The sequence below is a fragment of the Pseudonaja textilis genome, chromosome 5 (genome assembly GCF_049901715.1).
Source record: "Pseudonaja textilis isolate UNSWEBS1 chromosome 5, rPseTex1.2, whole genome shotgun sequence".
Lineage (NCBI taxonomy): Eukaryota > Metazoa > Chordata > Lepidosauria > Squamata > Elapidae > Pseudonaja > Pseudonaja textilis.
Window position 1 is genome coordinate 61,479,463 of NC_141994.1, and position 15,886 is coordinate 61,495,348.

The 15,886-nt window shown below is 35.7% G+C and overlaps 1 protein-coding gene across 10 annotated transcripts in view; it reads left to right on the top strand.

The window, feature by feature from the left end:
* The window catches only part of CACNA1C (calcium voltage-gated channel subunit alpha1 C), a 424,790-nt gene that overhangs the window by 318,135 nt on the left and 90,769 nt on the right, over window positions 1-15,886 (top strand). For all 10 annotated transcript variants that reach the window (XM_087935069.1, XM_087935074.1, XM_087935071.1 and 7 more), the window contains 3 exons: window positions 5,869-6,001; window positions 7,088-7,217; window positions 12,359-12,418. In XM_087935069.1, the coding sequence (XP_087791195.1) occupies window positions 5,869-6,001; window positions 7,088-7,217; window positions 12,359-12,418 (323 nt within the window). The remainder of the gene's footprint in view (window positions 1-5,868; window positions 6,002-7,087; window positions 7,218-12,358; window positions 12,419-15,886) is intronic.

The window sequence follows — 15,886 nt, forward strand, 5'->3', positions numbered from 1 at the left end:
GGGATACAATCAAGATCAAGGAAAGTACTAATACCACTCTATAAAGCCTTAGTAAGACCACACCTAGAGTACTGCATCCAGTTTTGTTCACCACATTATAAAAAAGATGTTGAGACTCTAGAAAAAGTACAGAGAAGAGCAGTCAGGATGATTAGGGGACTGGAGGCTAAAACGTACAATGAACGGGTTGCAGGAACTGGGCTTGGCTAGTCTAGTAAAGAGAAGGACCAGGGGAGACATGATAGAGGTCTTCTAATATTTGAGGGGCTACCAAAGGGAGGAAGGGATCAAGCTATTTTCTAAAGTGCCTGTAGGCCAGACAAGGAATAATGGATGGAAACTGAACAAGGAGAGATTTAACCTGGAAATAAGGATAAACTTTCTGACAGTGAGAACAATCAACCAATGGAACAGTTTGCCCTTGGAAGTTGTGGGAGCGCCATCACTTGAGACTTTCAAGAAGAGATTGGACTGCCATTTGCCAGAAATGGTGTAGGGTCTCTCGCTTGGGCAAGGTGTTGGACTAGATGACCTACAAGGTCCCTTCCAACTCTGATTATCTGTTATCTGTTATTGTATCAAACAAGGACCCCATAATATCTACTCATCTATGACTCAGTTGCAAAGGTTCCTCTTGGTCTGTTCTTCAGATATCTTGTTGAGTAATTCTAATTGAAAAGAGAATTAAACCTGCTTTCTCCAGATAAAGTCATCTGTGGAGGAAGTTGGCTCTACAGTACAAAGGCCTGACTTATATTTTTGTGTTCAATGGAAATAGGTAGCAAGGTAGTATTGGCTAAAGCTATTATACCATTTTTCTTCCCACTAGAATTATTGGCATTCTGGCAGCCTTTCCCCACTGAAAGTACATAGGATATGCCTTTAGGAAATTGGACATTTTTCATTGGGGGTAAAATGAATTAGATTCAGAAAAGTATAACTAATTCCAATGGTAGACTGTATCAAAGTCTTAGAACAGAGTTGCTTGCTATATTCATTCACCACATTCAATTGGATACCTTGTTTCTGTAATGTAAAATTAAATTTTGGTAAAGCTTCAGAGCCTTTGATCTCTGACTTGTCTTTGATGAAGGTTGGGTTGGTACATAGATACAGGGGAAAGTGAATTCTCATAGTAGAACCACAGCTGGAAACTTTTAATCTGACAAATCTTACTATTCAGCTCTATTAATTTGTAACTGTACTTTTTCTCTGAATAATAACTTTTTCTTTTATCAGCAAGTTTATTGTTAAATGCCCAATACTCCCCTAGACACTGGAATTGAAATATATCAGGGGTCTGGAGAGTCAATGGATATTTAAGATTCCCACATAGTCTTATCATATTTCGGACTCTTATCTCTCTATGAGCACTTATTTGATGCTGAGAAAAATCTTCTGTTTTGATACCCGTATTTGTCACTGCCTGGCTGTTTTCAAGCTCATCTCTGTCTTTTAATCAGACCTTGGTTACGTCTGAATTGCTAGGTTTAAAGTTTACCTGCATTTGGCATCACCATTGAGAATGTAATTCAAATGTTTTAGACAAATTCCCCACTGTCAGAGAGAAACTGTGGAGGGAGGGTGTTGTGTGTAAATTTTGCAGTTTCTACGGTAGCTACTGAATTATTGCTTACCTGTGTATCATCTTGCAACTTAGCAAGATCTATTTCTTTTCTTCAGAGATAGACAAGAAGTCCATAATGTTAGACCGTATTGTGCATTTCACTGAGCTGTTTATGGATGCACATTCCTCCAAGTTTTCTTACTATTTTTTTTGTTTTGTTGTCTTATCTTTAAATTGCAATGCTGCTTCAAACTCTTCTACTAATACAGGGGTTCCCAACCTTTTCTATACCTACTGGACCCCTAGAATGCTTCTGATATATTCTCGCACCACTTACAAAAATAAGTAACTATATGCATATAATTATGCACACACACTATAATTTTGAAACTTCTAAGCCCACATTTTAGTACCCCCTGGAATATCGTCTCACACCCCCAGCGGGAGGGAGCACCCCAGGCTGGGAACCCCTGTACTAGTAAGTCCTGTGGGCAATTATGATGCAATTCCCCAAGCTGCCTCTTTGCCTTTTGCAACTGCCACTAAAGAGCTCAGCCATGAAAGTAAGCTTCTTGTCAGGAGAAGAATTATGATGATGCTAGAGTGGCTGAAATTAGATTTTACAATGTATACCTTTAAAGAGGTTTGCTGTTTAAGCAGATCAGATGAGAGTGAAGGATAGAAATCATCTTACAAACTAGAAGAAAAATACAAAGGCGGACCAAGTCCAGCATTGGAAACCAGAGCTGCTTAGTAGCTCATATGTTATCTAATCACCTAACTGATCCTCAATTGATGGTCAAAACAAAACAAATGAAATGACAGCAAAAAAAAATTCAAATTAATCTGCCTAAATTCTCTTGAGTGTGCTGGAGTGAGTGGCTGTAATAAATTTAATGTACTAATAGTAAATAATAAATTAAAGGGCCAGACCTTGAGAAAGCAGATATAGGTCATATATGTATAGATGCTCCTAAGATTTGGATAGTTAATGAGTGGCCATGAAAAGGATTTTGAGTTGTAATGGATAGTTTAATGAAAATATTGGTTCAGAGTGTAGCTATTACACAAAAGGTAAATGCCAAGCTGCGGTCAAAATCCAAAGGCTGTCTTTAAAAGCCTTATTGCTTGCCATTCTTTGTTTTGTATGCAACACTTGCTCTTCTGACAGCTCACAAAAATTATACAAGACAAAAAGGAAAAATATTATCCTGGCAGATAGTAGTAACACCTGGCTGATCGTAGCTAAGTTCAAATGCTAAGTAGGCTCAGGTCTGTTTAATATTTGAAAAAAGAAACTTTTTGGAAATTGCAAGGTTGTAAGGTGGATTGGGATGTTGAAGAAAATTATCTTGACAGTTATCTTTTTACTGGTACCAAGAAAACTCCATGGATATATCTATGCAGTATCACTTAGTACACTTTATGCCTTATGCACTTAACAAAGCTCTCTGAATATTGTTTTTTTATTTAATACATTTACACAAAATGTATTTAAAAGACTATTTTTCTCTCTTTCTGTGAAATTACTATATAGCTGAAATTCAGAGATGAGCTGGTTCACCAACACCTATTATTTAAAGAGATTTGCTTTGAAAAGAAATAAATAAATACAAGTAGAGAATTAGGGTTACATTGCTAGCTTTGGGAATTGCTAGAAAGATAGCCATGTGGTTTGTTAAATACAGCCATGGTTCTGAATCATTGTGCAACATTTCTGTTTAACTGATTACTGGAATGGCAGCTCTGGAGTGTATGTTGAGTCATATTTGTATTATTGTTGGTTTGCTCATTTGATTCTGCAAAGTGTTTGCTGAAATCTTTCCTGTATGCCCCACAGGCCATTTGTGGGACTGTTTTTGCATTTCTTCATTGAGGGTTATTTGTAGATCTCCACAGTGCCTGGAGCTTTTTTTTCTTTAAGAATTTTGTTCAGAAGTTTCTGCTTTTAAATTATTTTTCTTGTGTGAATTCTAAACAAACAATATTTCCATTTTTTCCTCTTTTTTTGGTAAGAAAAAGTACCTTTCCCATTAAAATATTCTGTGCCGTATGCCGTATTCAGTGGTCAGGTGTTGATCGATAGATAGATGATAGATAGATAGATAGATAGATAGATAGATAGATAGATAGATAGATAGATAGATAGATAGATATGGATGTGGATATTGAAGTGTTGGGGGAAAAATGGTGGCTAATATGTCTAAAAGCTTTCTAGGTAATTTTACTTGTATGCATTAATTTATACAAATATAAAAATATAAAATTCCCAGAATCCATTACACAATTGCTATTTGTTTCTTTGTTTTTAATCCTGCCTTTACTATTTTTACAACAACTCCAGGTAATGAACATATCTAACACAACTTCTTCCTCCCGTTTTCCCCACACCAACAGCCCCATGAGGTAGGCTCAGCTGAGAAAAATAACTGGCCCTAATCACCCAGCTGACTTTCATGGCTAAGGCAGAACTTGAACTCAGTGGCCCACTTCTTACCTGATGCCTTAACTACTAGGTCAAACTGGTAACCAATGCAACTCTTGCAGCAAAGGTGTAACATGTGCTTTACGGAAACACATGTAACTGCTCGGTCTCCTGGTTATATCACTGCAAGATGCTGTACTCTTTGTAGATGTAATTGTAATTTACAAAGATTGTTGCCTAGGGCCTGAATTGCAATCACATGATTGTAAGGGTGATACAATAGTTGTACCTTCAATGACAAGTCATAATTATTATTATTTTGAGGCTATCGTAACTTTGAACCATTGTTAAATGTACCATTGTAACTCAAGAACTACCTGCATGAATTTCAGAAGCAGATATAGGTGGTTGCTCACACAGATTTGAAAATAGGAGTAAAAAGTATACTTTTGCATTCAACAAGTCCATGGAAAAAACTTTTTTTAAAAATATTCTAATTTACAACTACAGTACTTAGGTGTTTTTTTTCCCTAGAGGTCTAATTCCTTGTACTGTACTTCTTCAACCACTTCCCAGGCCGGGGCACATTTTTTGCTTAAACAAAAGCCAGGATGGAACGGGAGAGAAATGTTGCCTCTCTTCTTGTTCCTGATTGATTGCTCAGTTCCCTAGCTTTGCCACTCTGTGCCTGAGATTGGCAGGTTTAATTTTGAATGATTAATTATTTGTATCCCAACTTCTGGAATATGTTCTCCCCATTCACAATGTTAAAAAGTTCCCTTGTTGGTTGAAGTTTGACATTTTAAAAAACAAGTCTGCTTATCAGAAATGCTTGATTTTGAATTAAATATTTCAACTAATGATTGATTTATGTAACATTTGCAGTCTACAGTGACTGTTACATTAGCTGTTATGAGAAATAATTGAGTTGATTAACTGAATTTTAGAAATAAATAAGTGTAGAAGTTGCATTTAATTATGGGTGTGGGTGTGTATTTGCATTGTTTGGAACCCTATGAATAGATATGAGACTATACAGTAAGCCCAATAGTCTGGTAAGATTTACTTAGCCTTGCAGCTGTTTGGAGACTCCAGGAAAGATCTTCATTCTTTTGAATAAGGGCTCTGCACTGGTCTCTGTCGCTATCTTCTTGGTCTGAAATTAATTTCCACATACAAAGAATTGCCAAGGTTTTGGATCGGGTTTGATTTTTGCATCAAAGGCTCCCTTTCTGCTAGGAGTTACACAGTTGTTCAAGTATACATAGATAGAGGTACATAGTCCCTCAGACTCCAATCTTAAACACAGAAGTTAGGATCTTTCATTCTATCAAGGTTGAAACATAGCCTTCTCCGACCTCTCAAATTATGAGATAGTATAATTTTGGCAGAAGAATTTCAGATTAGCCTAAGATGGAGAACAAATCAGTCTTCCTTGACCCTCTTCAACTTCCAGTATTCCTAGCTAACATGGCCTGAAGATGCTTTTCAAAAGGCAAAACTGGACTTTCTTGGTTTTTCCCTTGAAAACATTTCACTTTTCACCCTTTTCAGTTCTGAAACCTGAATAAGTTTCTTGGATGAGATGTGAAATGTTTTCAAGGCAAAAATCAAGAAAGCCCAGTTGCCTTTTGAAAAGCACCTTTGGGATTGAGAATCTCCATGACATCTAGCCAACATGGTTCATGCTGGCCACAATGCTGGAGTGGTACTTGAGTTATACAAGTAGATATGTTACCAGTGGGCCTCAATTTGGGATAGGTTGGAATACTTTAAATTTTTTAAGACCAAGATAGAATCAGATATGCCTTTATGAGGTAAACCAATAGGCTATTTATGATGAATAATTCTAAAAATGAAGACCTTTACCTTTTAGGAGAAGAGGACGAAGAAGAACCGGAGATGCCTGTTGGGCCTCGCCCTCGGCCTATGTCTGAACTACATCTTAAGGAGAAAGCGGTGCCAATGCCGGAAGCCACTGCTTTTTTCATTTTCAGTCCTAGCAACAAGTATGTTGTTTTTATATGAACTTGTGCCACCATGAAAACAGTCCCGATAACATGCTTTTAAGAAAGGGTGGGAAGTTGTATGCTTTGTAATCTATCTAGTTCAATGTAAGTCTACAGAGTGGATAATTCTATGATATAGGAAAATGTATACTATTGTCACTGATCTCTAAGAACGTTATGAGAGACAAATTCTAGATGAAAATGGAAAAGAAAAACAATCTGTATCTCAAGATAGAATTGCTCTGTGCGGGAAAAAAAGCTCCTTGGTTTATATCAGGGGTGGATGAATAAGAGCTCTGCTCTTAATCTAGCCCAAAGGCCTGCTTGCTGCCATGAAAGCCCAATTGGCCGTGATGACATAAATGGTTGGGGCTTTAGGAAAGGGCAACCATGTCGCCAAGACATAAAATCTTTGTATCTTCAGCAGAATGGTTTGATACAGATATGAGAAGAGTAGAAATAAGAGAGGGAAGGATTAGAAGCAAAATGTAAATGTTTTTCCAGTAATAATTCCACATTCATTCACAACAAAATCTTAAGGCTATTGTCTTAACTGACTATCTCGACATAGGGAATTACAAAACTCCTCACCCTATTGAAAAAAGCAGTACAGTATTCTCCCCCTTCTCAACCCCATAACAGTTTCATCTTCTTTTTTAAAAAAATAACCGCATTGATTTACTTGAATCATTTTACTTGGATCTTCATTTAGACACCCTTGTGGCTTAGGTGAGTTCAGTCACAAAGTCCCTCCGCTCAGATTTACAATGCCAAAATATGTTTAAAATCACGGCTATCATAAGTCGCAATTGTTATTTCATCTCCCCCCCCCCCCGGCCGAAGGTTGAAAGTCATGAGTAGGAATCCATCTTCCTGATACTTTCAGTGAGGGGGCAAATTTGTGAGTGGGCTGTTTTACCTCAGATTATTGATGAAGATTTATGTGGTCAAATGTTCTGTTTCGGTGGGCATCTGGCCTACAAATAAGCTTAAGAAATCGAGGGGTTGAGATAAAACATTGATCTCTGTAATATCTGATGAATAAGGCTGTCTCTCTCTCTCTCCCTCCCCCCGCTCTCTTTTCAGATTTCGGGTCCACTGCCATCGCATCGTTAATAATAACATTTTCACCAACCTGATCCTCTTTTTCATCTTGCTCAGCAGCATCTCTCTGGCAGCTGAGGACCCAGTTCGTCATTACTCAGTTAGAAATCAAGTACGCTTTCCACTTTTTCACTTCCCTGCAGATTATTCAGAAGGAGGTTCAGAAGCCAGATGACTACCGTAATGCTTACAAAGTTCTCATGATCTAAATTAGTGCCTAAACAGAAAGAGCTACCCAGTCAGTACAGGTAGTCCTCGACTAACAACCGTTCACTGGAATGCTGCATTCAGTTTGTAAAAAAAGATATTGAGACTCTAGAAAGAGTACAGAGAAGAGCAACAAAGTTGATTAGGGGACTGGAGGCTAAAATATATGAAGAATGGTTGCTGGAATTGAGTAAGTCTAGTTTGATGAAAAGAAGGACTAGGGGTAACATGATAGCAGTGTTCTGATATTTCAGGGGCTGCCACAAAGAAGAGGGAGTCAAGCTATTCTCCAAAGCACCTGAGGGCAGGACAAGAAGCAATGGGTGGAAACTAATCAAGGAGAGAAGCAACCTAGACGTAAGGAGGAATTTCCTGACAGTTAGAACAATTAATCAGTGGAACAACTTGCCTCCAGAAGTTGTGAATGCTCCAACACCGGAAGTTTTTAAAAAGATGTTGGATAACCATTTGTCTGAAATGGTGGTGTAGGGTTTCCTGCCTAAGCAGGGGGTTGGACTAGAAGACCTCCAAGGTCTCTTCCAACTCTGTTATTCTATTCTATTCCATTTAGTGACAGTTCAAAGTTACAATGGCACTGAAAAAAGTGACTCATGGTCATTTTTCACACTAACAACCATTGCACATCCCCATGGTCATGTGATGAGAATTCAAATGCTTGGCTACTGACTCATATTTACAACAGTTGCAGTAATCTGGGATCATGTGATCACTTTTTGTGACCTTCTGACATGCAAAGTCAATGGGGAACTGTGTTACTTAACAACTGCAATACTTCACTTAACAACTGTGGCAAGACAGGTCATAAAATGAGATAAAATTCACAAACGTCTCACTTAGCAAACAGAAATTTTGGGGTCAATTATGGTTGTAAGTCGAGGACTACCTTATAACACACATGTATAATTTTGTGTAAATTAATCTAGAACACATATTAAATTAAGCGGTTGAGTTGCTACATTTATGTGAGTTTTTTACTTCAGCAAAGTTTATATGGTCAAATGTATATAAATAAACAAATGACATCAGTAAAATGGGCTTTCTAGGAAAAAACAACTTTTAAGGATCCATTACCCTTCCAATAAAACTATTGCAATGGATCCCTTGAGAGAAGAATGGCCCTTACAGCTGCTACTTAAACATACCTACCAGGAGTAACTCTCACTGAAATCAGTGAAATTAACTTCAAGTAGATTTATGTATGATTACATTGCAAATTATTTTCAGTCCTTCCTTGGGAAGCTTTCCTGTACTAAAACAGGTCATCAGTGTTTTTAACCTCAAAATTTCACTCTGTAAATTGTCAAGCAAATGTTTTTACAGCCAGATTTGGAAATGGCAAGGACTGGGGCATCCTGTATGTTAAATATATGATACTCCATTCAGATTTGATTTAATATAAGTGATTTAATATAGGTGCTCTTGAACTGATGTTATCTAAATTGTGTTTCTCAATCTTATGAATTTGAAGATATATGGACATCAGTTCCCTGGCTGGAAATTCTGGGAGTTGAAGTCTACACATCTTAAAGTTGCTACATTTGGGAAATACTGATCTAAACCATTGTCCCCATTCTCAGCCATGCATCCCAAAAACATGTTTTCTTTTTAAAGGAAGATAAAACATTCTAGAGCCATAGCAGTTGGCAACAGGTTCGACTGATTTCAAAATCTATGCAAGGCCAGACTAAGTTCATACTTGGATGAGAGATAATCAAGACTTTATATAGTCAAAAATATACACCAGGAGGCAAGGGCAAGCCACCACAAAGTCTAGTAATCCAGCTCACTTTGAGAGAGTTGTTATTTTATTATATTTGGGGTATGAAAAGTTGTAAATGGGCAGTGTATTCACTTCTGTTATATCTGGCACTTTCAGAGGCATTTATACAAAAATCTTTGTTTCAGAGTTTGAACTCTGTTGAAAATGAAAGAAGAAATTCATGTGGAAATATTTTCAAAAGTATCAATTTAGATAACAAGAAATCATCAATATTTCCAACCCCCTCGCTGGTTTTTATACTGTTCCTTTTTCAGAAACACCCAGCACTTAATTTAATAGACCAACCAGAAAAGGGCAAATTTCACCCAGTCTGTTTACAGAAAGGAAAATCCAGGGAAATTACCTACTGATGATTCTCTTAGAATAGAATACTTTATTGGCCAAGTGTGATTGGACACACAAGGAATTTGTCTTGGTGTAAATACTCTCAGTATACATAAAGAAAAGATACATTCATTAAGAATCAAGAATCATAACGTACAACACTTAATGATAGTCCTAGGGTACAATCAACAATCAAATCATACTAGGAAACAGTCAATATAAATCGTAAGCATACAAGTGATACAAAATGATATTCACTGTAACAACAAGAAATCTGTGTTATGTGTCATCTGAATGCATTGTAAAAGCAAAACTATGCTGCATTATCAAGGTATTTTGAATCACATGACAAAAATATAATTTAATAGGCTAATAATTCTCAATATTTATACAGCAGAAACTACAGGTGTAATCATACATAAAATAACCTGATAATTATGAGCATTTAAGGCTGCAATTCTATTTCCATTTACTTCAGAGTAAATATAATTGAACTCAGTGGGACTGAATTTACGGAAGAAACATGCATAAAAACAAGGGGCAAGATTTCTCCCACTTTTAAGCATAATTTCAATTTTTACTCCTCTGGAAAAATACTCCCCCAAAGCTGTGTTTCTTCAGGCTGGCTGGGGACTGCTGGGACTTAAGTCCACACATCTTAAAGTGGCTGAGGTTGAGAAACACTGCTCTAAAGAATCATAACATTTAACAGTTGCAGTTGCAATTTAACAGTTTAGTTATTTTGTCAGTTGAAACAGGTTTGTAAATTAAAAAGCTACCAATACTTTGATGCTATGTAAAAGTGTCCAGAAATATTAGTAAGGCAGCTGATCTCTACACTAAAATTAATGGGAAGCTGGAAAGTTCTATGCATCCATCAATAGTCAATCAGAGCTCTGAAGAAAACACCTGTGCTCGGTATTAGCATAGGAAGACTCAAAATGCAGAATTTGGCTCTAGTCCAAATTCTCTTAACTTCCCAATATATAAGGCTTTGTTCATTCCTACTACCAGAATATTGAATTATACCGTCTCTGCAAAGTGGTATCAGCAGGTTAAAATGTACGTGATGGATGATTCCTATACATACACATACAAATTAATTGATTCATTAATATTGATATGCTGGAAAATGAGCACACGAGGGGAAAGATTATTCAATTATGCAGGCTTTTCCTGCTATATACATGAAGTAGATTCCATAGCAGATTTTGGGTAAGATTTCTTTAATATTCTTATCAAATCTATACTCCAATGTGATATTTTCCAAATTGTTCAACAGTGTGGCCAGTTCTTCAAACATTCTCTTTTCATCAAATGGGGATTTATTTTGATTTTAATATGTTTTAAAACCGAATAATCATCTGGTTATCAGTCAGCAAGTGAGATTTGGTTTTTGTGGATGTTTTATAATAATTTCTGTTCAACACACATTTTTTTTATGCACTAGACATATCCTTTAAATTATTTTCAGTTCAAGAGAGCCCCCTAAGCACCTGTAACATCCCATTCCAGGAAGAGAAGCAGCTGCAAATTTTGTATGATCATATATTGTTTCAGGCTTTTTTTACTGTTGTCTTGAAGTGTTTCTAAATTCATAGGCATTACATATGAGTAATTGAAACTGCAGGGTCTTGACCTGTATTGTTTAATTTTTGTAATGATGTAAAATTATATTGTCCAGCTATTTAATTTGTTATTTACCATCCATTTATTGAATTCTCAAAAATAGAGCCACTTCCAATCTTTTTAAAATAAAGTAATTAAGAACTATTGTTGTGAACTCAACAAAATAGCTCAAAAACTACATTGTGCTAAGCTAAACTGAGCATTAATCCGGTCATGTTTAATTATGCTGGCATAGAATTTTGTTGATAAAGCTTAAAAGTGAGGAAGAAAACTCAATTGGGTGAAAACCTCTTTCTTCCGGCATTGTTTAACAACTTCACATATCTTTAAATATGTTCCATCCAATCAGCTTTTCTTTGTGAAATGATGAGTTTCTGTTCTTCCCTCAGAGACATTAAACCTGTGAAGTTTAATCAGACTAACTATAAAGTTAAAAGGAACAGAATGTTGTATATTTGACATTATAATGAACAACATTCAGGGAACAAATCTAACTCAGATCTACTTTGGCATTTTGTTTACATACAATCAAATCTATCCCTATTTGAGGATTGGATGGAACTACTTTGCAGCCTAATCTTAATTATGGTAACCCCAGAGTAAGTCTCACTGATTTGAATGATAGCTAATAGTTAGGACCACTTAAAACAAAAACAAAAACTCAAGGTGTAGCTTTATAACAGTATAGGATCATCCAATAAGTCTTAGGCAACTTGGCTTTCAAAATTGACTTTGTTTCCCTTGATAATAAAACAGAGTTACATACATATAATAGTTCTTGGGGAGGGAGGGAGGAAGCATACATTTTAAATTTAAATTTTCTGGCCAGGAGTTTAATTTACAAAATACTGTTTGACAGAAATAGTACTTTGCTTTCTCATGAAAGCAGATGTGACAAAATAATGAACAAAGAAAACTTATTTACATTTCTTGCTTTTAGGTTGATTGTTGCTTTCATTAAAAAGTTGCAGTCACTCACCAACTCAGCTCCTTAACGTAGCTATTCATTTTGACTTGATATTGTAATTTAGTTTTACAGCATTCACTCACATACCTTCCTTCTCCCTGCACCCCTTCCCTTTTGTTTTACAGGTTCTCTTTTATTTTGATATATTTTTTACTGTCATTTTCACCATTGAAATTGCCCTGAAGGTAAAGTCCCATCTCCTCTTCCATTAGCTTCTCACTTGTAAGCCCACTAATTTTCTGCTGCTCTCTGTTGCTAACCCACACTCCTGTTTGTGTTTTGGCCATGCTCAGTGATCACTAACCCAACTGTGCTTATTTTTCAGATCCTAGGCAATGCAGATTATGTCTTCACTAGTATCTTTACATTAGAAATTATTCTTAAGGTAACCAATGTGAGCCTTCTGTGCTCCCTCTTGCTTTCTGCTTTGTCATTTTCTACTGCTTTAAATCGGAAGTGTTTTCTCTGTAGATAGGTGTCCTTTGTCGCTCAGTTGTGATTGTGCATGTTTTAGAAACTAATCCATTGTAAATACTACAGTCTCATTTGTTAGTACACCTGTTAGTGCTTGGTATATAGCAACCAAATTATCCAGGAAGCTCAGGGAACAATAAATGGCCTGGAACACTACATGTTTTCATTTCAGGAAGCAATAACCACGTACCACACAAAAAAGGACTCTTTGTGATAAGCTCTCCTAATATCCTTATATCACTCTTAACCTAAAACAGAACAAAACAAAATTTTAAAAACCCACATTATAACTTGTCATTATGAACTCAGGCAACATGGGGTCTGACATAAGTCAGACTATTTAGAGTACAATTTCTTTTTTATGTCTTGTGCTAAATTGACTTTAGGGAGTGGAATTTCCACCAAATAGACCAGGAATTCCTAGCAATTTGCTAGTGTGAGCAAATACAAATGAATCAAAAACTCCCTCAATACACTTGTCAAAAATGGAATTATATTAAATGTGGCCTACTATGTTAAATTACAGTGGCTGAAATAGCCAATGCAGCATACATCTATTGAAATAGGAGCACACATTAGCCACCTCGAAACTGCAAAAAATGAAAAGGTGGAGGAAATTATTAAATCCCTATCAGGCCATGGTAACTGGTTGATAAATTATGCCACTTTGGTAATTTTAGATTGTTTAAAATGTTGGAGACTAACCAGAAGAAAGTCTAGAAAGGAAACCCCTGATTGAGTTTCTTCCGACATACTGAAACCAAACTTACAGCATCACCTTTTAATCTTTTGGTGTTGTTGATTCTAACCTGGATGAGAAATTTATAATCCAGCATGACATCTAAGACCAGAAAACTGAGTTAAGTAAGTAAGCTGTGGCCAGATAAAATGAGATAGATAACCTGTCAACACAGCCACTGAAGATTACATCACCTTTCAGTATTGTTCTTCCATAATATCAACGCATCAATGTTTAAAAGATCACATTTCCTTCAATCTTGTAACTTTGCTCTCATATACCGAAGAGCACAGATAACTAGTTCTGAATTCCACATAGTATATCCACTAAGGGCAATTCCCCTTAAACTTTCACAGAGCTACAATGTGCCCCAAATGCTACAAAACAAAAGCTTCAAATGATGCCTTGTTCCCTGTTTATTTCTGCCAATAATCTTCTCTTAGAAAAAATTAAGAGGAACATTAAACCTTATAGACAGTAGAAAAGGGGTACTCCTGCTATCGCTCCACGGGTAAGACAACATCATCTTAGTCCAAGCTTGTAGCATCTGTTGGTATTCCAAACCTCTTCCAATTGTGAAGATTTGTGTATATCTATGTGATTTCCCAAGAGAAATGTACATACAGGAGACTACGTGAGAGTGTATTGAAACATTCACAGGCAGAACAGAAATTTTTGGTTCAGTTGTAATCCTAAATTGAGGGCTATCTGTATTCATTGTTACTACTAATATTGGAGCACCCAAGAATGCCTTTCAACATTACTTGGTAAAGTGTTAACCTTTCCACCAACCTATATAAAATTTATAACTATGACAAAGTAATATTGCTCTACAGTTAATTAAAGATCTAGGTTAAGGTCAGAATTACAATTACATACATACTTTAAAGGAAAAAAGGCTTAAATTTAAGACAAGCTTTCCTTCACACCAAAAAAGAAAAAAGAGATATTGTCCAGAAAAAAAATCATCACCAACATTATAGCCTTCCTGGCCATCTAAGAAAACTCTCATTTTAAAAATAAACTATTTGAGTAGAAAAATCTAGGCTTTGTTTTAGTTAAATACAAGAACATAAATGGCCTGTCTACACAATATCCAATCTGAGAAAAACTAATCTGATTAATCTTGAAATTTTCAATCAGAGCTGAGTATAATTTGTGTTTGATGCTTTTTAAAAATGTCCTATAAATAGAGAAAATCCTTGCAAAATAGATCTCTTTCCAACTCTCTCTTTCCATCTGGAACTAAAGTTTGCTTCAGGTTTCTCCTGTAAAGGATTGGACATAAGCTGAAACTATTAATACATGTTAATATGAGTAATGTTAATTGAGAATGCACCCAGGCTCTCTTTGCCTTGTTTATAAAATGAACTGTACACACACCACTAATGCTTAGTGTGTTTTGTTTGATTTTGACTTGGGGATCCGAAGATATGTAGGAACCAAACTATCGTTTGAGTTTTGTGTGGTGCCATTTTTTTTCTTAGAAATTTGACATTTGTTTCTTTGGAAAAATATAATTAAGTCTTTATATAATTACTTCTGGGCTTACTATATCACTTTATTCAATTCAGTAAATAATTGGGTGTTATATCTAGAAAGCAAATCCCCATGATCTCTAAACATGTATTTCTAAATAGCAGAAAATATTTTTCTCTTAATTTATACTCAGCATTTTCTACTCTTTTGTATCCTGTTCTTGTCCATCACACATTCATGTCAAAATTTATTGTAAAAAATATCCAGTGCCTTTAAGACCCTCCATTCCCCAGTTGTGACTGACTTATTTATCTTTCAGTGATATGGAGAATCTTAAATGTTAATTTTTAATCAGTTTTATGTGGATTTTTTTTTAATCCAGTGGTTTCATTGCTCTGATTCAAAAGCTGTAGCCTTAAATATATATCATCTTTAGCAGATAAAGACTATCAGAAAATTACAAAATTTTAATGCAGTGTATTCCGGGTTGGCTGCAAGAATTGAAGATGCAACTATGGTTGTTTGTTCCTCGTATTCCAATCAGTATTTTAAATTTAATAAAAAATTAAAATAAGTATCCTGATTAGAAGACATTTTCAGGTCTGAAACATTTAAGGAGTCATGCTCAAATCCCGTGTGCAGGTAATACTTTTCTTGTAGCAACTAGGTATATCTGCAAAAAGAAACTTAATTAGATTAGCCAAGCCTAATTATTTTATAAACATTTCAAAATCAAATCAAATCACAGGATTGACATTTGTATTGTCTTAGTCTATTAAATAAATGCAAAGCAAACAGACAAAACAGTTAAGTAAGTTATTATTGTGGCACAGGAAAAATATAAAAAAAATACTATCCCAGTGTGATGTATGCACATTAGGATCAAAGGGACTAAAAATAATGAAATGCCTGGGAAAAGGAATGTTTCGGCCTGATGTCAAAAAAAGCAGCAACATACGTGCCAAGTGTGTGTCCTTGGGGAACACATTTCACAAAGCCACTAACAGCCTCACTTCACAAAAACTACTGAAGTCCTTGAGGGTTCATATGGAGAAGGCATTCTTTGATATTCTAAGCCATTAAAAACAGACCCAAGATTTTGAATTACACAATTTTTTATTTTCTTGGAAGAGAGTCTTGCTGGTAAAAAAAAAAAATCCA